The sequence below is a fragment of the Pistacia vera genome, unplaced genomic scaffold (assembly GCF_008641045.1).
Source record: "Pistacia vera cultivar Batoury unplaced genomic scaffold, PisVer_v2 Contig485, whole genome shotgun sequence".
Classification (NCBI taxonomy): domain Eukaryota; kingdom Viridiplantae; phylum Streptophyta; class Magnoliopsida; order Sapindales; family Anacardiaceae; genus Pistacia; species Pistacia vera.
In genome coordinates, this window is record NW_022196318.1 from 684,405 (window position 1) to 706,942 (window position 22,538).

At 37.7% G+C, this 22,538-nt stretch overlaps 5 protein-coding genes and 1 pseudogene across 8 annotated transcripts; 3 read left to right on the plus strand and 3 right to left on the minus strand.

Moving 5' to 3' along the window:
- On the minus strand, positions 1-1,020 carry LOC116146916 (annotated as a pseudogene).
- Positions 1,021-3,056: 2,036 nt separating this feature from the next.
- Positions 3,057-4,438, plus strand: LOC116146930 (WD repeat-containing protein LWD1). The gene has a single exon (XM_031432356.1). It carries the CDS (start codon positions 3,137-3,139, stop codon positions 4,175-4,177), a length of 1,041 nt encoding a protein of 346 aa, XP_031288216.1. The 5' UTR covers positions 3,057-3,136; the 3' UTR covers positions 4,178-4,438.
- Positions 4,439-5,582: 1,144 nt separating this feature from the next.
- Positions 5,583-6,720, minus strand: LOC116146950 (heavy metal-associated isoprenylated plant protein 35-like). The gene is made up of 3 exons (XM_031432380.1): positions 6,615-6,720; positions 6,441-6,519; positions 5,583-6,342 (listed from the first exon to the last, which is right to left on the minus strand). The coding sequence occupies exons 1-3, from the start codon at positions 6,639-6,641 to the stop codon at positions 5,678-5,680; spliced, it is 771 nt and encodes a 256-aa protein (XP_031288240.1). The 5' UTR covers positions 6,642-6,720; the 3' UTR covers positions 5,583-5,677.
- Positions 6,721-9,010: 2,290 nt separating this feature from the next.
- LOC116146945 (glyceraldehyde-3-phosphate dehydrogenase A, chloroplastic) lies at positions 9,011-11,632 on the plus strand. The gene is made up of 5 exons (XM_031432374.1): positions 9,011-9,244; positions 9,368-9,481; positions 10,092-10,393; positions 10,538-10,782; positions 10,964-11,632. Exons 1-5 carry the CDS (start codon positions 9,203-9,205, stop codon positions 11,464-11,466), a joined length of 1,206 nt encoding a protein of 401 aa, XP_031288234.1. The 5' UTR covers positions 9,011-9,202; the 3' UTR covers positions 11,467-11,632.
- A 765-nt stretch (positions 11,633-12,397) lies between these two features.
- LOC116146951 (tyrosine--tRNA ligase, chloroplastic/mitochondrial) lies at positions 12,398-15,897 on the plus strand. 3 transcript variants are annotated; one of them, XM_031432381.1, is made up of 2 exons: positions 12,398-13,988; positions 14,494-14,771. In XM_031432381.1, the coding sequence occupies exons 1-2, from the start codon at positions 12,531-12,533 to the stop codon at positions 14,524-14,526; spliced, it is 1,491 nt and encodes a 496-aa protein (XP_031288241.1). In that variant the 5' UTR covers positions 12,398-12,530; the 3' UTR covers positions 14,527-14,771. The 3 variants fall into 3 exon arrangements, with proteins under 3 accessions (XP_031288241.1, XP_031288243.1, XP_031288242.1); XM_031432383.1 differs by lacking the exon at positions 14,494-14,771 and adding an exon at positions 15,357-15,897 and having other exon boundaries at positions 12,399-13,988; XM_031432382.1 differs by lacking the exon at positions 14,494-14,771 and having other exon boundaries at positions 12,399-14,478.
- Positions 15,898-16,541: 644 nt separating this feature from the next.
- LOC116146936 (probable xyloglucan endotransglucosylase/hydrolase protein 5) lies at positions 16,542-20,451 on the minus strand. 2 transcript variants are annotated; one of them, XM_031432365.1, is made up of 4 exons: positions 20,147-20,451; positions 19,933-20,033; positions 17,159-17,352; positions 16,542-17,082 (listed from the first exon to the last, which is right to left on the minus strand). In XM_031432365.1, exons 1-4 carry the CDS (start codon positions 20,331-20,333, stop codon positions 16,683-16,685), a joined length of 882 nt encoding a protein of 293 aa, XP_031288225.1. In that variant the 5' UTR covers positions 20,334-20,451; the 3' UTR covers positions 16,542-16,682. The 2 variants fall into 2 exon arrangements, with proteins under 2 accessions (XP_031288225.1, XP_031288223.1); XM_031432363.1 differs by lacking the exons at positions 19,933-20,033; positions 20,147-20,451 and adding exons at positions 17,430-17,530; positions 17,644-18,758.
- Between the last annotated feature and the right edge of the window lie 2,087 nt (positions 20,452-22,538).

Consider the following 22,538-nt stretch of genomic DNA (forward strand, 5'->3'; position numbering starts at 1 on the left):
TCAAAATGCTAGAACTAGCTGCTGCTCTCTTCGTTGCAAAGCATTAATCTCCTTGATAACCATTGATCTGTCTATTTCAAACTCTTCATTATCAATATCAAAGCCGCCCACGAATTGAAAAAGCTTGCTCCTATTTCTGAGTAGGACAGTTTTGATCTCCTGAGACTTGCTTTCATTCGCAACAAACATGGTGAAAACATGAAAGCTTTCCAACTGTATACATTTGTTTGAATCTTTGAGAAGATTCATCAGCACTAGCATGTTCTCCAATGAACTCAAATATTTTACCCTCACATTAGAATTCGATCCATGAAGTAAAATATCTCCCAGCAACTTCACCGCTTGCCTTCTGTTAATGTAATTACCAGTTTCCAACAACCGCGAATTGTATTCTTGGAAAAACCATTCATAATTCACAAAAAGAAACTGAGCCACAATAGTTCTATGCCTCGCTAGAAGCCCTTTAAAAGTTGCTTGCGCATCTGAAGCCACGTTAAAATCCGGATTTTGTAGATACACAAAGAACTTCTTCATATGCGGTGATTCTAATACATACTTCGCAACACACTAATGACGAACATACTCTCTCGCAAGAGCGCCATAAGTGAGAGTAATATCATCATCATCAGGTTCATAACTAGGTATCAAAATATCCATAATATCCAAGTTCTTTTCCAAATATTGGCAAGCAATCAAGTGTGAATTAACCTTTTGCTTCAGAAAATTAGCGATCACGTGAATCACATCGAGTTGAAAACCTAACTCCAATTTCGAAAAACAAATTACGATCAGACGGAGTTTGTCTTCTCTAAAGAACTTGCTCGTCAATTCCTGACAAGAATTCAAGTTTGGTTCTGAATCCTCATTGCCAAAAAGAACGGTTCTTAGTTCCAAGATAGATTTATTTAACTCAGAAATCTTGCGCTCGCATGCCGTTTTGGTGTTCCTGGTAACGTAGAGGAGAAGTTCTCGGAGGTGTTTCACCAGCTCTGCCGGCGTCTTCGTCTTTGTCGTCGGCATTGACTTCGAATTCTTGAATAATCTCTTCATCAGTCATCTTTGATCTTGCGTCGAGTGTTTAGAGAGTGTTGGCGTATGATTGTTTTGAAAATTGGGGTTTTTATATGTTATCGCCAGGAAAAAGGAGTATTTGGCGGTAATCAAGTAGATTTTACATTTTAGAATATACGTTGTGTTAATTCTTTAGGGAGTAATTTAATGGGCCAAGATTATTAGGTCGGTGTTGAATGGGTAGGGCCAGATAGCCCAAAACAATTATATTTATAAAAGACTTGATGAATTAATAGTTTTTAGTTTTGTTGAAAAAATAGAAGAAAATAATAAAATTGCATACACCAAGGTGTAAAGCTCGTAAATTCATTCAATTTGGATGGAGTTGTTACAAAGAAATATATATATATATATAAGTTGATGGTATTTTTTGCATTAATGAGAAGTACGAAAATCTTTTGAGGAGATTTACGCAAGGGCTTGTTGTAAACTGGAAATTTTGGTGCTGGAGTAATATGAAAATGATAAAGAAATACAAAGCACAAGGAATTTTTAAAGTGGTTCGGATGCAAGGTGGAAATCCTATGTTCACTGTTATGTTATTGCTTTTTTTTTGTTTTTTGCAAGTACAAACGACCTCAATTTTAAGTACAAATGAAGTGATTTCTTACAGTAGAAAAAAAATATTGTTGCCCAAGATTGAAAAAAGGAACCCTTCCTTAGCGTGTGAGACCCTTTTATATACTCTTGCCTTGGTGGACTTATTGGCGAAGTAATCATTTCAAAGAGGGACACGCAGCCTAGGGTGATCTCGTATATGAAGTAACCTTCTCAGAAGGGGACATGCGGCCTGACTGACAACACAAGTTGCTATTTACCAATGAAGTAACCTTTTGGTAAACTTAGAAGTGAAATGGCCTCTAATGGAGTGACAAGCGGCCTGGTGACAATGCATCCCTAAGACACGTGGCGTGAATCTAGGCAAGATGGATTTATCACACAACTAAATTTTATGTCCGCCCAAGTTACCATTAAAGCAAACCAAGGTTGGAAAACCCGGCTAGGGGTGAAACCCAACAAAGTAGCCAGGTCTCGGGTTGACTGGTTGAACCGGTTTGATCGGTGGGTGAAACCGGTGACGTTAGCATATCCAAATATTTGAAATCCAGCAAAAATACTCATGAAAATTACACAGAAGTCCCTATTGGTTTAAAATCCTGCAAAACACCCTAAGTTACACCGTCGGTGTTGACAACCCAGGCCAAATAGGGCATGTTTCTAGTGTCAACAACACACCCCATCACCACGCAAACTCTCCCCTCAGCCTCCTGGTCAAAACCTATCTCATCCCACCCCCGTTTGCCTCGCCAATCGCTGACAACAACCGATTATTTTTGCAATTTTTGGTTGTTTCATTTAGTGAAAATTACCTTCGTCGCCACCTTTCGACTCACTAGCCCTTCCTCTTCAAAACTCCCAACATCCTAGCCACCAATTGTTTGCCGATCGTTGTCCTAATCTCTAGGGTTTGCCATGAATAGTAAAATTAGTAACTCGGCCAAGTGAAGGCCTCAGGTCCTGGTTGAATCGATTAAATCGGTCGGGCCGGGTTTCAAAACTATGAAACAAACAACACTATTAGCATTTCCTTATTAGAAGGAAAAATCAATGGGATAAAAATATAAATAAAGTAAAACAAAATTTTAATGTATTTAGTAGTATTTGATGTGTTTAAACTAACCCTTTTATTTTTTGGAATATTATACATAGATTGGATGATATAAAAGAATATAAGTCCATCTAAAATCCACCAGATTGCGCTAAAATTTTCAAAAAAAAAAAAAAAATTGTTGACAAATATGTTATTTAATATTGCATTATCATAATACCAAATGTCTTAATTTTATATTAGAGCACAAGTTGTGGCATTATTTTCCAAAACCATTTGATAATCGAAGTTTCGATTTCACTAATCACTATCACATGAGACGGTCAAGTAGTGGTTTGACAAATGTGTTAAGAGTCTTGAGTTGGCCACAATTCCGCTCTTCTTATCTCTAGCATTCGCCAACTCATCATCCCTCAGTTTCAGATATCCCCATATTGACACACAAGTATCCAAAATATGGGTGCTAGTAGTGACCCGAATCTTGATGGTTCGGACGAGCAGCAGAAAAGATCCGAGATCTACACCTACGAGTCTCCATGGCACATCTACGCCATGAACTGGAGCGTCCGTCGCGACAAGAAGTACCGTCTCGCTATTGCCAGCCTCCTCGAGCAGTACCCCAACCGGGTCGAAATCGTCCAGCTTGATGATTCCACTGGCGAGATCCGAGCCGACCCGAATCTTTCTTTCGAACACCCTTACCCGCCCACTAAGACCATCTTCATCCCTGATAAAGAGTGTCAGAAACCCGACCTTCTCGCCACCTCCAGTGACTTCCTCCGCATCTGGAGGATTTCCGAAGAAGACCGGCGCGTGGAGCTTAAGAGTCTCTTGAACGGCAATAAGAACAGCGAGTATTGTGGGCCGTTGACGTCTTTTGACTGGAACGAAGCTGAGCCTAAGCGAATCGGAACATCAAGCATCGATACCACCTGTACAATTTGGGATATAGAGAGAGAAGCTGTTGATACTCAGCTTATCGCACACGATAAAGAAGTGTACGACATAGCGTGGGGCGGCGTCGGAGTTTTCGCTTCCGTTTCCGCGGACGGTTCCGTTAGGGTTTTCGATTTGCGCGATAAGGAACACTCGACGATTATCTATGAGAGCTCGGAACCGGACACGCCGCTGGTTCGGCTGGGCTGGAACAAGCAGGACCCGAGGTACATGGCGACGATAATCATGGACAGCGCGAAGGTGGTGGTGCTGGACATTCGCTTCCCGACGCTCCCGGTGGTGGAGCTTCAGAGGCACCAGGCGAGTGTGAACGCGATTGCGTGGGCCCCGCACAGTTCCTGCCACATATGCACGGCGGGTGATGATTCGCAGGCGTTGATATGGGACTTGTCGTCAATGGGTCAACCCGTGGAGGGTGGATTGGATCCGATATTGGCATACACAGCAGGGGCTGAAATTGAGCAGCTGCAGTGGTCGGCTTCGCAGCCGGATTGGGTTGCTATTGCGTTCTCGACCAAGCTTCAGATTCTTAGGGTATGACCAGATATTGTTTTGTTGGGACGATCATGTATCCGAATATTAGTTGGATTTCTATTCCTAAATGATCAATTAAGAGTGTAAGACTCGAGGATCAATATAGTTTGTCTATTTTGCATGCATGCTGTGTCTTTTTGTTAGATATACAGAGCATTCGAGACTAAACCTAGGTATAACAACTTAGATACTTATGTAATGAACTTATTCAATTTAACACAGTAGGAATGATTTTGCTCATGAATTTAAGGATATAGTCTGCGAATATGCATTAATTTTCTTCTTCTTTGTTTGGGTAATAATGTGGAATAGATGAGTTGCGACCATAGAACTTGGTTTTGGGTTGGCAAACTTCTTATTAATAGAAAAGAGAGTTATTTATTATTTGTGTCAATGAAGGGTTTTGAGGATATGGTGTTGACATTAATGATACTGACCTGATGGCAACAAAAGGATAAGTTGACAGCTGAAAGAACAGGGTAAAAGAAGTGAGATTTGATTTTATGATTAGCTTGTTAATGGAAACCAGGTTTATTTATCTGACCTCTAGTAGTTGGGTGGATTTGGTTTAATAGGGTTAAGTTAATTCTCATTATGGATATACTGCTTATAATTTTGTCATCTGTTATCGTTGTAAGTACTGGAAAATTGTAATATATGTATGCGTAGAATGCAACTCTAACATCCTAACAGTGCCACTACGGATGTTGCTGGTGGTTTCCTCATGTGGCCAAACCTTTTTTTTTTTTTTTTTTTCCAGTGGTTGGTTCTATCTTGTGTCTAAATTGACATATAAGCTTGTTCTTGTGGTAGTAATTAGTTTATCAGGTAAGATTGGGCTATAATCCCACTTTTGTTGATGCCTGTTTTTCCTAACTTCGAATTATTCCAAGTGGACATATTCACCCATTTGATAGTTTGATTTTAAAAAGCCTCCACGAAATGTGATCACTATATAGCTACTAGTTGGCTGCAGTGAAAAGATTCCAATCCGATTTCGTTTTTAATCCTTTCCTGCGCGGTACATAATTTTATAAAGCATCGCACTTGTTCACCTCCAGTCAAGCTGAAAGGTGAAAGGTCTAAAGCTTATGCATACCTACCTCAGGGATCAAAGTAAAAGCCAACCCACAAGGATTTTCTATCAATTTGACATTTGCTTTTTTGATAAGGCTCCCAATAGGTTAATGGGACGTTATAGTGATGAATATTCAAGGCTTTTGTTAAAGAGTTAAATTGGGAGGAGAGTAAAATGGGATGCCCATAGCCATTAATGTTGTTGATTGAGGCTTGGGAATCCTTGACCACCACTTTGTAAATCATGCCAAAAGAATGGATGTTAATCAACTATTGTAGTAGACTAATCTAGATAATCATATATTATACTCGAAGTCATTGAATTACAGGAGGAAAAAAGAATGAAGACGGTTACAAAAGAGAACCTTCAAAATGAATAATAGAACAAATAAATATTACACCTTTGAAATTGAATCCCCACCTCAGAACCTACATCACTGAGCATCCTACGGTGTTATCATCACTAAAATAATCCTCGACTCGTGTTGCTGGAGCCAGGAATGATGGGTGAAATACTGGCCTTTCTGGGCAGTAATATTGCTGAGCAAAACATGTTGGAGGGAGAGGATGGGTTGTGTATGAAGGTATTGCATAATAAGGAATGGCCATTGGGTGTGCCTCAACCATGTAACAACACTGATTGTTAGTTCTGAGATTACCGGCATCGTTCAAAGTGTTTGGATATATTATGCCAGTCATTTCTTGCTTTGTTGGAATGAAATTTTCATTCTTAGTTACTTCAGGAGTGGAAGAATTTGCAGTGATTTCCTTTGCTTTGTATTGCTCATCCTTTTTGGTAGTTTTATCTCCGTTTCCATCTCCGCCAATTTTACTTGCTTTATCTTTATCAGTTGTTTTGGCACATGAGTCTGAGGATTTTGCTTGCTCACATTCAGGTTTTGATATTATTTTCTCTTCTGATGTGGGCTTGTCTACTACTTCTTTCTTTTCCTTGGCAGCATTTTGATTACCATTGCTCCATAGTTCTGCTTGCTTTCCAGCTTTAAGAAGCTTTTTGATCAAAATTTTTGGATCAACATTTCCCAAGGCGGTTACTTTGGGCTGCAGAGGATCGATTTCTGTCTTCAACACTCCTGATAAATTTGTTTCCAAGTAAATTAGCCTCTAGTACTTTAAGAAAGTACAAACAAAAGGGAAAAGTGAAAGCTAAGCATTAGCTTGTAGTTGTTACCTTCAACGCCCTGCAACGCCTTCTTAACTTTCCTCTTGCAACCGTCACAGCAGCTGACAGAAACCCTCAGTTCAATCTTCTGGAACAAAAGATAAATGGAACTTAAGTTTAGACGAAGAAAAACTAAGAATTGGAATGGAGAAACTAAGAGGAGTAGTCATCAGGATATAGCACCTTCAAGTCAGCTTCTTTCCCCGCCATGCTTCTCAGTAGCTTACAAAAGCCAAAGCGCAGCTGCAAGTAGAAGAGCCCAAGAAGAAAAGAGAGGGAAACTGTAAAACAAAAAGCTCTCTTTGCAACTACTTGTTGGACCGTTTGAAGGTATTTATATGGCCAGAAATCTTCATCGTAGGGTCAATACATAGTGGAATTTGTTTAATAGCCTTTGCTTTTTTTTTTTTAATAATAAATGTTTCTTTATAAGTTGTTCCAACCCAAAAAGCATCAGAGACAGCTTTCTCTGCAAGCAAAAAAATGCAACCTCACCCTTCTTTGAATGTTCACAAATGCATTTCCTCTCCTGTCTGTAACACCCCCATGTAACTTAAAAAGTATATTAGTACCTTTAGGTACATTGAGCAGTTTAACATTTGATTGCTCATTATCAGAAACTTGATATTGCTCTGACAATCACCCAGAAAAAAACCTTTTCAATTTCAGCATCTGCATCTGTTCCAGTCTTTGGCCCAATTCCAATATAATAATAAAAATAATTATTTAGTGTTTGACCTTGATTTCAAACATATAGACTGTCACTTACTGAGGTTAAGTTGCAGTTTCAACCTGTCTTTTTTCTTGAACAACAAAGCAAAGCAAATCTAATGTTTAGGACTGTTGGTTTATTCTGGTGGATGGATGGTAATGACAACAAGGACCCCATAATCAGTATTAATTAAACATTAAATCAACCGTAACCACTCTGGCTTTATCTGATATTTGTGTTGCGAGGGAATGAGAGCCGTTCACCTGGAATCATTTACATATAAAATTTTCGTTTAGAAAACAAAAGAAATGAGTGCAGTTGAGTTTGACCCTCAAACGGTGAATAAACAAATAAAAAAATGGGATTTGAAGCTAAGCTAGCAAATGTTGATTCCATAATATAAATATACACAAAAGCACTGGAAGTAGCTTTGAATCACATCATATGCAATTTATATACATCAAACTGTTAAACAAGTGCAGGGAATTTGTACGCAGAGATTAATATACGACTGGGATTTTGTTCGTTTTGGGTAGACCTTACGTGTTTGTGTTGAGACAAGAAAAGATACTGTACCTTTTCAACCCAACTCTCATGTTTATTTGAAACTACCTATGTTTTACTTGAATATTCTGCTATAAAATTTTGTTCGCCATGCCCAACTTTTGCTTCTTTTGAATTCGACCTCAACTCTTTCTCTTTGTCATACACATTTTCTACCACACCCCAACCCCAACAGTAGCCAGTAATTTGATATTCAACTGTGTTCTTGAGAATCGGCATTAAAACCCAACAATTATTTTCATAATGACGCCATTGTATGTTTTAGTTTTGTTTACTTTTGGACTGTATATTTAATAAAAATGTAACTTCTGATTCCTTGCTTTCTCATCAGGCTTCCTCCTTAATGCATCAGGCATATTTTAGAAAGCTTGATTAACAACCAATGCATGTGCAAACATTCTTGATTCCATTGCTATTTTAAAAAATTAACAAAACAAAACATATATACAGTACTATCTCTGAATATTATAACTTTTATATACTAGAAGTTTCGTCGTTATCTTTGAGATATATATATATATATATATAGAAGCCATTTATTTCTTATATATTCTGAGTATATAGCCATACAATTAGAATGTAGAGATTGTTGTGATTTTATAGATTTCCAATGCCGTTTGATAAATAACCACACAAGATGATGCAGAAAATTGTGGTTGATGATTAAGTGGCTGAGAAGAAGGATAACAAAACCCAAAAGCTCATGTCGAGCCAAACAAAGATAGGCCATGCATCCCATCCCAGATCCCACTCACCATTCACTTCTCAAAATTTGTTCCCACTGTACATATATATACTTATTCGATAAACAATGGCCTCCCATAAGATTTTTAATACAATTGGGAAAGTAAATTTCTGAGAGTTAAGTGGCCATACATAGTTCATCTTTTAACAAGTCAACTCATAAGTTGGACTTACTGATGAATAGACTTTTCGAAAGGATCTAAATTAAAAGAGTTGGATATTCCTAACCAAACACACGAGACAATGGTTCTCCTCTATTTTACTCTTAAGGAATTACAAATTACAATACCAATCTTATATCGACCCTGAATATATATTTTGATGGAGTAGCATCAAGCATACAAGTAACAAGATAATAGTCAAACTGTAAAAAATTATGTTAATTACAGTCGGCTAAATGAAGGTTAACTGAGAAGAGTAAATATTTATCCAATATTTGAGAATGAAATTGTATCCACAGACTGAAATGGCAGTAAGTTGGCCCACTAGAGCCAAACATTGAAAAACAGTTGGGAGTCATATGACGAAAATTGAAATAGTTAGAGAGATTGAGAGACACTAACACTAGCCACAAACTACAACCATACGTTGGATGAGAGGCTATCCATAATCTCATCCTCTCTTTCGCATCCACCATTTCACTCCTACCCACTTCATTACTTGATCACATTATAATCTTTTCAGCATCTTCTCACGTTTGTCTTTCCTGCTACAACTCCTTTGCTAGCTACCTTCTCCTCCCATAATCAACATGGCTTCGGCTACTTTCTCTGTAGCCAAACCATCTCTTCAGGTTCACTTCACTTCACCTCACTTAACTAGTTTCTTTTTTTTTTTTTGCTCTTTTATCAGTTTTACGTGTAAATTCTTGTGAGATGATTATGTTTAAGTGAATATTTGTTTATATGTCTTGCAGGCTAATGGAAAGGGATTTACAGATTTCTCTGGTCTACGCAACTCTGCAAGCCTTCCCTTTTCGAGGAAAACTTCAGAGGATTTCCTTTCAGTCATTGCTTTCCAGACTTCTGCTGTGAGTACACTTGTTTTTTTAACTCTTTACTCTTCCTGCAGATTTTGTTTCATTTTATGTGTCAACTGTAAACTGTCAACTGAAAGACTAAATATTTTCAGTTAGTTCAACAATGTCATTTGATCACTTATGTTACTGTTTTCACTACTATTATATAAAATAGCAAACATTAAATGATAGCTACTATGTCCCAGAATCCTACATAGATTAGGTTCTATACCAGCTGAATCTCTCCAGGATTAAGCATATCCTACCAATGTCAACACTCGCATCATTCTTATGTCACCAATCCTTTTATCAAAATTTTGATTGGATAACTTGGAATAAACATTGGAACATTGTATTCTGTCTAGACAAAATCTGTTTTTAATATAAAAACTCATCAGATGATGTGTGACATGTGAACAATGGTCAATGTGTTAATATTAATTCTCTTGTTTTACTCCCTGTCCATCATAAAGAAAAGTGTGTATCCTCATATCTTTTTCAGGAATTTGGAGTGTTTCAAATTCAGTAATATGTTATGGTCATCTGTCCTGCAAAAATTGTTTGAAGTTTGTTACTTATATGGGATTTGGGGAATTTACCCATGACTTGTGATATTCTACAGGTAGGAAGCAGTGGATACAGGAAAGCTGCAGCTGAGGCAAAGCTAAAAGTGGCAATAAATGGGTTTGGTAGGATTGGGAGGAACTTCTTAAGGTGCTGGCACGGACGCAAGGATTCCCCCTTGGACGTCATTGCCATCAATGACACCGGAGGTGTCAAGCAGGCCTCCCACCTTCTCAAGTACGATTCCACTCTTGGCATATTTGATGCCGATGTCAAACCTGTTGGTGACAATGCCATCTCCGTAGACGGCAAGGTCATCAAGGTTGTCTCTAACCGCAACCCCGTCAATCTCCCCTGGGGGTAAGTCAGTTTATTCTCTCCTCTTTTCACTTTATTAGGTTTCAAATGGATACTATTCACATACTAACCAATTGAAACCTTTAAGCAGCATTTGCTATTCAATAATGATTTTATATTTTGATTGAAATGATGATTGTGATTCAGGGACTTGGGCATCGATCTTGTTATTGAAGGAACTGGAGTGTTTGTAGACAGGGACGGTGCAGGCAAGCACATTCAGGCAGGTGCCAAGAAGGTGCTCATCACTGCCCCTGGCAAGGGTGACATTCCAACCTATGTCGTTGGAGTCAATGCTGATGCCTACAGCCCAGATGAGCCCATCATCAGCAATGCTTCTTGCACAACTAACTGCCTTGCCCCCTTCGTCAAGGTCCTTGACCAGAAGTTTGGTAAATTACTCTGACACTTCTTTATCTACCACTTTTACCTCTTCTTGGCACGTTTTAATTGAGTTGGCTATCTTAAAATTAGCTGAAAATGGAAAACAATGGTATTTTGGTTGTAAGAGACAAGAAGTATAGCAGGACTCTTTTAGTGTGGAGATATAATTTAACAGGACAAAATTTGCAGGTATTATCAAGGGAACCATGACTACCACACATTCATACACTGGTGACCAAAGGCTGCTTGATGCTAGCCACCGTGACCTCAGACGTGCAAGAGCAGCTGCACTCAACATTGTCCCAACTTCAACTGGTGCAGCAAAGGCTGTGGCCCTTGTCCTCCCATCTCTCAAAGGAAAACTTAATGGCATCGCCCTTCGTGTGCCAACACCAAATGTCTCAGTTGTTGATCTAGTGGTCCAGGTCTCCAAGAAAACCTTTGCAGAAGAGGTGAATGCTGCCTTCAGAGAAAGTGCTGACAAGGAGCTAAAGGGTATCCTTTCTGTCTGTGATGAGCCCCTTGTTTCAGTTGACTTTAGGTGCTCTGATGTATCCTCAACTGTTGATTCATCACTCACCCTGGTAATGGGAGATGACATGGTTAAGGTGATTGCCTGGTATGATAATGAGTGGGGTTACTCACAAAGGGTTGTGGATTTGGCTGATATAGTTGCCAACAAGTGGAAGTGATGAGATTGGGTGCAAGTTGCAATGTTGTTTTTCATTTTTGGTTGCCTCATTCCTTGTTCTGCTTTAGAAGTTGTATTTTTGTCAAGAATGTATAACTATATCATGGAACCATTTCTCTTGTGTCATTATGCAATAAAATTCTTACTTCCACACTGATGGATAACGATCCCCAAGCTAGACGTTTATTATTTGCGCGGAAAGAAACACCTTTGCATCAACTTTTGTTTCTTGTTCCTGATTTGAAAAGCTTTTGACGATATAGTTGCCTTTGTTTGGCAAGGGTGGCAATTAAGGTCCCAGATTCTGTAACTGCCCTGTACCAGAATGCAATGAAAATTCTGTTTGTATCATGATTTCAGCCACCTTAATGAACATATATTGTTGAAGCTCATGTCAAAATTCTGATGTTCTTGATTGAATGTGATGATGTTTAGATCTTAAATGGTTTTCTGGAGTAGAAATTTAAGGAAATAGGTTTCTTGGTTCAAAGGAAGTTGAGAGAAAATCTAGATAATGCTCTAAAAATTTTGCTCGTAAACTGTGTCTACATGCCCATTGTATAGACCTTGGACCTTAGAACCGCAGAAAAAAGACAGAGAAAGGTATGAGGACATACCTTTTTATCTATATTTGGGCTCATACAACTTAGGCCTATTTTTCATTTTTCGAAGCCCATCTTATTATAAGTCCTCCTAACTTCTATATTAGGGTTGAAAACGAGTCTCCCAAACCAAGCGTACAAGAAAGGATTAGACAATCTTCTTTCTGATATGAGACGCTCAATATGATTCCATTTCATTTCTGAGCCAAAGATTACCTGATCTGTTCACTGCTTCTTGAGGCTATTTAATTTGGTTTAAAACATGACGTACACATAACAGATAACAACCTGAATAGATAAGAGCCGTAAAATATGCAATAACATCAACAGAGTTGACGGCTTGACGCTAATGACATAGCCTCACTGACTGCTGAGTTTTAAACCCAAAAATGTCAATTGGGTAGACCTATTTATCTGCAAAGGACTTGCTCGTGAAGCCGGTAAGTGACACACCAAAATCCAAATGGCAGCCGTGGCTACTTCTGCTACGAGGACTCTCCTTAGTTCCCATCACAAACTCTTTATCTCGCCAACTTCCACAAGTTCAAAGATAACTAACCTTTTCCTTAACAATTACCGAAACAAAATTAAGACTTCTGTTTGCTTTTCTTCCATCAGCTCCCTCCAATCTTCTCAAGAAACCCAAACCCAAACTCACAGCCGTCTCAATGTAATTGATATCCTTGAAAAACGAGGCTTGCTTGAATCAATCACCAGTGACAATCTCAGGTCTCTCGCTTCTTCCCGTGACAAAACTCTCAAAGTCTACTGTGGTTTCGACCCTACTGCCGAGTCTTTGCACTTGGGTAATTTACTTGGCATCATTGTTCTCTCTTGGTTCCTCCGCAGCGGCCATCAAGTTGTCGCCTTGATAGGCGGCGCCACCGCTCGTATAGGAGACCCATCTGGGAAATCGCTTGAAAGGCCGGAACTTGATCCCCAAACATTGGATAAGAACGCTTTAGGTATCACTAATATTATTTTAACGATTTTTAATTCCAGTAATGTTGTGATTTTGAATAACTATGATTGGTGGAAAGATGTTTGCTTGCTGGATTTTCTCAAACAAGTGGGTCGATTTGCTAGAATTGGTACCATGATAGCTAAGGAAAGTGTGAGGAAGAGGTTAGAATCAGAGCAAGGGTTGAGTTACACTGAGTTTACATATCAGTTATTGCAAGGATACGATTTCCTTTACTTGTTTCAAAACAAGGGTGTTAATGTTCAGATTGGGGGAAGTGATCAGTGGGGTAATATAACTTCTGGGACTGATCTTATTCGCAAGATTTTGCAGCCAGATAGTGATAATGAGGCTTATGGCTTGACATTCCCTCTTTTACTTAAGAGTGATGGCACCAAATTTGGTAAATCAGAGGATGGTGCCATTTGGCTCTCTCCATCAATGTTGTCTTCCTACAAGTTTTATCAGTATTTCTTCTCTGTTCCGGATGCTGATGTGATTAGGTTTCTTAAAATTCTTACTTTCTTGGACCTGGAGGAGATTGATGAGCTGGAGAGGGATATGAAGAGACCTGGTTATGTCCCTAACACAGCTCAGAAGAGACTTGCACAAGAAGTTACCCGTTTCGTTCATGGTGAAGAGGGTTTGAATGAGGCTCTTAAGGCTACTGAAGCTTTGAGGCCTGGAGCTGAGACTAAGTTGGATGTGAAGACCATTAAGGCTATTGCTGAGGATGTGCCATCCTGCTCTTTAGCCTATGATCAAGTTCTAAATATTTCACTTGTTGATCTTTCGGTTTCTGCTGGTTTGTTTGATAGTAAATCGGCTGCCCGGCGTTTGTTGAAGCAAGGTGGACTTTACTTGAACAACAGCAGAGTTGATAGTGAGAGTAAGAGGGTTGAGCCTCAGGACATTGTGGATGGCAAAGTTCTCCTTTTGTCTGCGGGCAAGAAGAACAAGGTTGTTGTACGAATATCTTGATTTATTTATTTTTGTAGCTGATTGTTTATTACAAATTTGTTCAATTTATCTTGTGGATTGAATTACTTCCCTCATAACAAAATTTTGAAGTTCCTGCTAGGCAGTAAAATTTCTAAGAAGCTATTTATGAAATGGTTATTTTAAGTTTTGTTAAATTGTTAGTTTAGAGTTACTGTATTATATTTGCAATCTGACAGAAGTATGTTACTTGCTCCTGCGATGGCTGGAGAAGGCTCCAATTTTGAATTTTGAAATCTGGATTGCTAGATAAATGATTAAACCCAAAGAATTTCCTTAAGACCGTAATTGTGGATAATTATATTATAAAAAAGAAATTGGGTTTTTGGAGCATTTTTCCTTAACAATGAGGACATTTAGAGAAGTGTGTTATTTGAAAATGAGTTTCAAATTTGGAACTACGAACTATGAGTTTCTATAGAAACTGGTTTAGAAACAATAGACACATTTTTTGCTTCACTTTCAGGCTTTTTTTTCTCAAAGAACTGTTGGATTGTGAACACCTATTGGTAGAAATTGAAATTGCTGTGGCTGAAGAAAAGAGATGGTGTAGCAAAGAAGATGATGAAAGGCTGGAAAACTTCCAAAATGCTTAATGCCTAGGCATGTTTTAGACAATTTCAGTTTTAGATAAAATCAAATAGAAGTCATTTTCAGTTGAATTATTTTGTAACTTCTTTGCAATGGTTGTGTTTCAGTTATTCTCAGTTATCCCTTTAAACATATAAAAGGGTTTTATTTAGTGAAGAGAGTTTTAAGATGGTGTCTCTTCCTTAGTGAAGAGAGATGTGAGATAGTTTCTCTTCCTCATAAATAAATGAGAGATTGTTAGTGTTTATGATGAATAAATGTTTTCTCTTTCTTTTACACAAGTTCTTCTCAATGCAATTTTATTTTTCAATTTCTATTTGTTTCAACACTCCTCAAATTTCTAACAAGAACTATTGAGCTTTAAAGTCCTAGATTTTGTTGTAGACCAGTTTCAGACTGCTGCAAACGTAGTTTCTTTCACTCAATGGATAAGCTTGAGACCTTTCTTTATTGTTAAGATGCTTTTAATCCTTTATGGTTCGAATTTTTTCTTTCCCCTTTTTTCTTATGACCTGAAGCAGTGAAAACATGAGAGTATTGCTTATTTCAGTTTTACAGTTGGGTCTTGTAGAAAGTAATAGATTTATGAGAATATACTTGATTAATATAGGTTTAAGTAATTGAAAAAAGTTCTGATATGTTGAAGTCCTACTTATAAGAGCCTAAGTAAGTCCTCGTGATAATTTTGAATTATGATTAGTTTTTGAAATTAAAGCAGTGTCACTATTTGTTTCCCAGATGTTATACCTATCCTGAAGTTTGCTCTGGCTCGAAAGAAAAAGGTGCTCTGTAGTAAAACCATTCCGGATAAGATTTTGTTGTCTCCTTTTATCTCAAACTAAAGATGACAGTCGGTCACAGGGATCACATGCTTCCACTCTGCACTCTTACATTTTCAGGATGCCTCATATGGGATGTCAACTTCTGGATTCGCTTTTTTTTCTTCATATTATATTGATGTTAAAAGTTGCTGGGTTCTTTTGTCATAGACATAAAACCAACCGTCCAAATAACCACCACTCCTTCATCTGGTCCTCAGTGTTTTACCCAAGTTAAATATAGCTTATGGACCTTGTTGAGTTGCAGAGAAGATGGATCACTTTTCCGAAATTCAAAATTTCTGCCCTTATTTTCTATTAGTTTCTCACTGCTTTTATCTCACGAAATTCATGTGTTCGATGGGATTCTTTCTTAGATTAATGATCATCAGTGGTGGTGTTTCAGTTCCTTAACGTTCACTGAAGATTTCTTCAAAATAGTAGTTGGTTGCTTACTAAAAAGTTCTGCTCTAGCCATGCTTTGATCTATTACCTTTGTTTTTTTTCCTTTCTCTTTTGAATGTCTTGATGATTTCCTGGATTAAGCAGACCACCATATTCAAATCATTGCACCCTTAAATTCTGCCAAAAATATCTATTTGCTAATAAATAAGTATTATCATTGGTAATTGAAATTTTGATGCTTGCTTGATGTGGTTAATCAGATTTTTTGTCCATCTCATACGGAGCTTAATTTTAACAGTCAAATGTCGGATTTCCTGAATTGCTGATGCATGTAATTCCAATAGGGAGTATATATACATGCAAATATGGACAAAAGATGTAGTCATAAATCTTTCCCTCGTTGCCAGGTCAAATATTTAGTGCCTCCAAATAGATGTAGGCTTCCAAGTTCAAAATTTTTATGTAGGGTACATGGTTCCTTGATAATCTCAGCGGAGATAGCCATGTGCTAAAGAGTTTTTTGGCCCCCCTTTTGCTTAAATATAGTTTTGTGTATCTCGTATCTTGAGTTGACTGTTGGACAAAAGTCCTTGATATCTGTAGATTGCAGTCTAGCGCCGCTTCGCACCACATCACGTGTAATGGGCATTTTGGGTTTAGTGAAACTCAATAACATCAACACATGTAAAAGGCATCCCATCTAACATTAATACACTTTCAAAACACATCTCATGTAAATATTATTTATCCGTAGAAAGAATATCGAGACGGGGTTTGGAACAATTTGAATGAAAAAGAAAACAAGTCAAAGCTACTTGTCTTCTCATCTAGCAAGAACAACTTAAATGTCACGATCTCTTTTGCATTCAGGAGCAGGTTGAGGAAAGCGGACACGATCAGTGCAGTAGTTGTAAATGGTGTATTTCTGGCGAACCCATTTGAGTCTCTTGTATTGATATGCGTCAAGGTCTCGATACTCCTTCTGATCCCACCATTCCTTGCCCTGTGTCTCACAGTACTTGTCATTCACAGATGCCTCACATCCGTCGATGTGAAACCCCCTATAGGACGCCATGAATGGGGCCTTGGACCAGTCTGTCTTCTCCAAACCGCCCCTAGTAGCCCAGTCATCTGCATTCCAAAGGCTTGAATATAACTTCATGGACTGGTTGAATGGGAACTTTACTCCCAAATCTTTGCTATTCTTGAACACCCTTATTGGCACATCGTCCACAAAGAACCTGCAATGAATATTCATTACAAATATCTCAATATTATCACATCTCACAAACACAATCTAAGAATTAGAGTACTTACACAATCTGATAAAGATTCCAGAGAACCGAGTAAGTGTGGTAAGCTTTGGAAGGATCAAACCACAGATATATTCTCTGCTCTCTGTTTCCGCCCCCTCCAGTGAACACATTTGTCTGCAGAATATAGGGCTGTCCACTTCTGTTGCCCAGGAACTCAAAGTCTATCTCGTCGTGCTCTGAGTTTTGAGAAGATAACTGCACAGCAAGCAATACAAAGTGAACAAATGGTCTTCAGGCTTACATCATTGAATATTAGAAGTAGAAGCACTTACATAGAAAGCAGTCACTGTTCCTGCAGAGTCTCCGGGAACCATCTTTATGTGCATGCTGAAGTGACCAAACAAATAAGATCCCTTGGATTGAAAGCCAGTCCCTTTTTTATTATACAAGAGTAAAACAGTGAGATTTTTAAGTAAAATAAAAAAGGAAGGGTAGGAATTAAACAAAAACACAAAGTATCTTAGATGGGGGTTTCTTATTCAATACCTGTGTATTTATCCAGGACCAGCTGAATTTCATTGCCCCCATTGTTGTATTTGATGTGATCAAAAGCCCAAGTTGGGACATAGTTTCTGCCGAATGGCACATCCACAGCCTTCTTTGGAGTAGCGCTTCTAACTCCAGCAGCTAAAAAGAAGAAACTTAGGCACACAGTAAACAGAAAAGAAGCCATCTTTTTTCACAAGAAGAAGCCACATGTTTCATAGTCCAACAGAGTCCCACATATATAGTATATGCAGATACCTTTTGTCTACAGTAATAGGTAAAAGCGAGATGAAATGTGATACTAAATAAAATAATTAAATACTTCACGAGACAATCTGTCAGATATTACGTTGTAATGTGTATATTGTATTTGGTTTTCTTTCAATGAGCCAATGAGAAATCATAGAGTGAAATCTGTTGCATGTAGATATCTTGAGCCACTCCAACCTGATTGACAGATTGAGTAATATTGATTTTTAATTTGTGGGGATTCCTCTGACCGTATAGCATAGGCACATGCATTTTTAAAGAAAGGCTCAGCTTCTTTGTCCCTCTCTCTCCTTCTGTTGCAATCCAAGGGCCGAGCACAATTGGTCACAAACAATCATACCCATTGCCATGCTTTTGTTTCAGGTTCTTTGAAGGTTAAGTGCTGGTGCAATGCCATTGGACCAATTAGCTTATAAGGCAGCAAATAAAATTACGACACTCAAGCACGAGTCTAGACCACACTTCACTACAGCCTTTTAAGTGAATGGGTTAAAAAATGCGAAAAGAAACAGCAGAAAGAGCAAGGCATGTGCGTCGGTTGCGATATGCTTTGATCAATGAGAAGAGCTTACGGCACATGGACAGGATTAGGTTGACACGAACCATGTTCACTTAATTGTTTACTCGTTCGGCACCGGTTGTTGTGCCCTTATTGAGGGAGATAACTCATAATTAAGAGTTCCTAACTGGGCTAGTTGTATCCTAAACAAGGTGGCTTCAAGAGGACTATCTCCCTCCCCATTGATTTCCATCACACTTCACTCATGAATTTTTGGATTCTATATTCACTTTAAGTGTTAAGCAAGACCTAGCAGAACGGTTGTTAATATTGTTGGCCACGAATTGTAAGGTTTATCCTATTTCAGAAACTTTGTTAAGGGTCGAAAGATTAATCAAGATGCGTATAAACTAATATGAATACCTCTGACATAAAAAAAAAAAAAAAAAAAAGACCAAAGGGTGATGATGCTTAGCAATTGATTTTAGTTATTAACATGTAAAATTATTGATCAGTGCAAGGGTGGCATATCTTTTTTTGTACATAAGAACATGTTTTTGCCATTAAAATCGATGGCTTCAAACTGTTTTGTTTTCTTTTAGGTGCAAATATCAATATTCTTGGGGACTTGGTCCGATAAGGCAGATACACAGGCAGCATGTGCCTGGTGTGCTGCCCAACCACGTGTGCTTATATATTTATTATTAATCTGTCCACTCTGCTGGACTCCAGCAATCGAAGACAGTTTCTTTTCTAAATTGCCGTTGTTTGTATAATATTAAAAGGTATATCAGCTTTGGATCTCATAATTTTGATATTAATTAAGGAAAATAAGATAGTGTATTGAATTTATGCATCAAATGACGTGATAAAGTTATGATCGTTGATTAATTTAAATTTAATATCAATCAACGATCAAAATTTTGTCACATCATTCTATACACAAATTTAAATATAAAATTTGACAGTCACAGTTAATGAATCAATTTGATATATGCTGTCAGAGAACATTATCATATTTATATATCAAATTGTGATCCTAAAATCCCCTGGTTTACAACTAAGAATAGGGTTCTTCGATCTCATAATTCATAAATCTGTCATGAATGAAACAATAATAAAATTATTGTTTACAGGAAAAAGCTGCAGCCCGCACTTCATTTTATGGCAAAGCCTAGAAATTGGCAAGAGATTGCTTTAAGATAGCCAACCTACCAGAGATGAGCTATCAAAATAAGAGAGCCAAATGCTGACAGAGAAATGAATTTAGATTAATGGCAATCTCAAGGAGTTTTTGCGGTGTCAGAAGCATTAGAAATAGAGTTAGGATTTTATTTATTGTAGTGGATGAGAATTAAGAAGAACAATAAGGGCAACCCAACTACCATCGGCATAGATACAGAGTTCCAAGCATAATGGAGTTTTCTGTTTTTTCCCATGATTCTGCAGGTTTAAGTTTACCGAGGTTTTTACATGAAGATCCCATAAATTTCAGAAATAGACTTATANGAAGCACTTACATAGAAAGCAGTCACTGTTCCTGCAGAGTCTCCGGGAACCATCTTTATGTGCATGCTGAAGTGACCAAACAAATAAGATCCCTTGGATTGAAAGCCAGTCCCTTTTTTATTATACAAGAGTAAAACAGTGAGATTTTTAAGTAAAATAAAAAAGGAAGGGTAGGAATTAAACAAAAACACAAAGTATCTTAGATGGGGGTTTCTTATTGAATACCTGTGTATTTATCCAGGACCAGCTGAATTTCATTACCCCCATTGTTGTATTTGATGTGATCAAAAGCCCAAGTTGGGACATAGTTTCTGCCGAATGGCACATCCACAGCCTTCTTTGGAGTAGCGCTTCTAACTCCAGTAGCTAAAAAGAAGAAACTTAGGCACACAGTAAACAGAAAAGAAGCCATCTTTCTTCACAAGAAGAAGCCACATGTTTCATAGTCCAACAGAGTCCCACATATATAGTATATGCAGATACCTTTTGTCTACAGTAATAGGTAAAAGCGAGATGAAATGTGATACTAAATAAAATAATTAAATACTTCACGAGACAATCTGTCAGATATTACATTGTAATGTGTATATTGTATTTATTATATTTGGTTTTCTTTCAATGAGCCAATGAGAAATCATAGAGTGAAATCTGTTGCATGAAGAAATCTTGAGCCACTCCAACCTGATTTACAGATTGAGTAATCTTGATTTTTAATTTGTGGGGATTCCTCTGACTGTATAGCATAGGCACATGCATTTTTAAAGAAAGGCTCAGCTTCTTTGTCCCTCTCTCTCCTTCTGTTGCAATCCAAGGGCCGAACACAATTGGTCACAAACAATCATACCCATTGCCATGCTTTTGTTTCAGGTTCTTTGAAGGTTAAGTGCTGGTGCAATGCCATTGGACCAATTAACTTATGAGGTGATTCTGGGTTCTTTCCATCTCAGTTCAGCAAATAAAATTACGACACTTAAGCACGAGTCTAGACCACACTTCACTACAGCCTTTTAAGTGAATGGGTTAAAAAATGCGAAAAGAAACAGCAGAAAGAGCAAGGCATGTGCGTCGGTTGCGATATGCTTTGATCAATGAGAAGAGCTTACGGCACATGGACAGGATTAGGTTGACACGAACCATGTTCACTTAATTGTTTACTCGTTCGGCACCGGTTGTTGTGCCCTTATTGAGGGAGATAACTCATAATTAAGAGTTCCTAACTGGGCTAGTTGTATCCTAAACAAGGTGGCTTCAAGAGGACTATCTCCCTCCCCATTGATTTCCATCACACTTCACTCATGAATTTTTGGATTCTATATTCACTTTAAGTGTTAAGCAAGACCTAGCAGAACGGTTGTTAATATTGTTGGCCACGAATTGTAAGGTTTATCCTATTTCAGAAACTTTGTTAAGGGTCGAAAGATTAATCAAGATGCGTATAAACTAATATGAATACCTCTGACATAAAAAAAAAAAAAAAAAAAAGACCAAAGGGTGATGATGCTTAGCAATTGATTTTAGTTATTAACATGTAAAATTATTGATCAGTGCAAGGGTGGCATATCTTTTTTTGTACATAAGAACATGTTTTTGCCATTAAAATCGATGGCTTCAAACTGTTTTGTTTTCTTTTAGGTGCAAATATCAATATTCTTGGGGACTTGGTCCGATAAGGCAGATACACAGGCAGCATGTGCCTGGTGTGCTGCCCAGCCACGTGTGCTTATATATTTATTATTAATCTGTCCATTCTGCTGGACTCCAGCAATCCAAGACAGTTTCTTTTCTAAATTGCCGTTGTTTGTATAATATTAAAAGGTATATCAGCTTTGGATCTCATAATTTTGATATTAATTAAGGAAAATAAGATAGTGTATTGAATTTATGCATCAAATGACGTGATAAAGTTATGATCGTTGATTAATTTAAATTTAATATCAATCAACGATCAAAATTTTGTCACATCATTCTATACACAAATTTAAATATAAAATTTGACAGTCACAGTTAATGAATCAATTTGATATATGCTGTCAGAGATCATTATCATATTTATATATCAAATTGTGATCCTAAAATCCCCTGGTTTACAACTAAGAACAGGGTTCTTCGATCTCATAATTCATAAATCTGTCATTAATGAAACAATAATAAAATTATTGTTTACATAAAAAAGCCAGGAGAAAGCTGCAGCCCGCACTTCATTTTATGGCAAAGCCTAGAAATTGGCAAGAGATTGCTTTAAGATAGTCAACCTACCAGAGACGAGCTATCAAAAGAAGAGAGCCAAATGCTGACAGAGAAATGAATTTAGATTAATGACAATCTCAAGGAGTTTTTGCGGTGTCAGAAGCATTAGAAATAGAGTTAGGGTTTTATTTATTGTAGTGGATGAGAATTAAGAAGAACAATAAGGGCAACCCAGCTACCATAGATAGAGAGTTCCAAGCATAATGGAGTTTTCTGTTTTTTCCCATGATTCTGCAGGTTTAAGTTTACCGAGGTTTTTACATGGAGATCCCATAAATTTCAGAAATAGACTTATACCCCTCTAGTTAATTTAATAGGAATTAGAGGGTAAAGCTGTTAAAACACTCCGTATAATAAATACATAATAAAC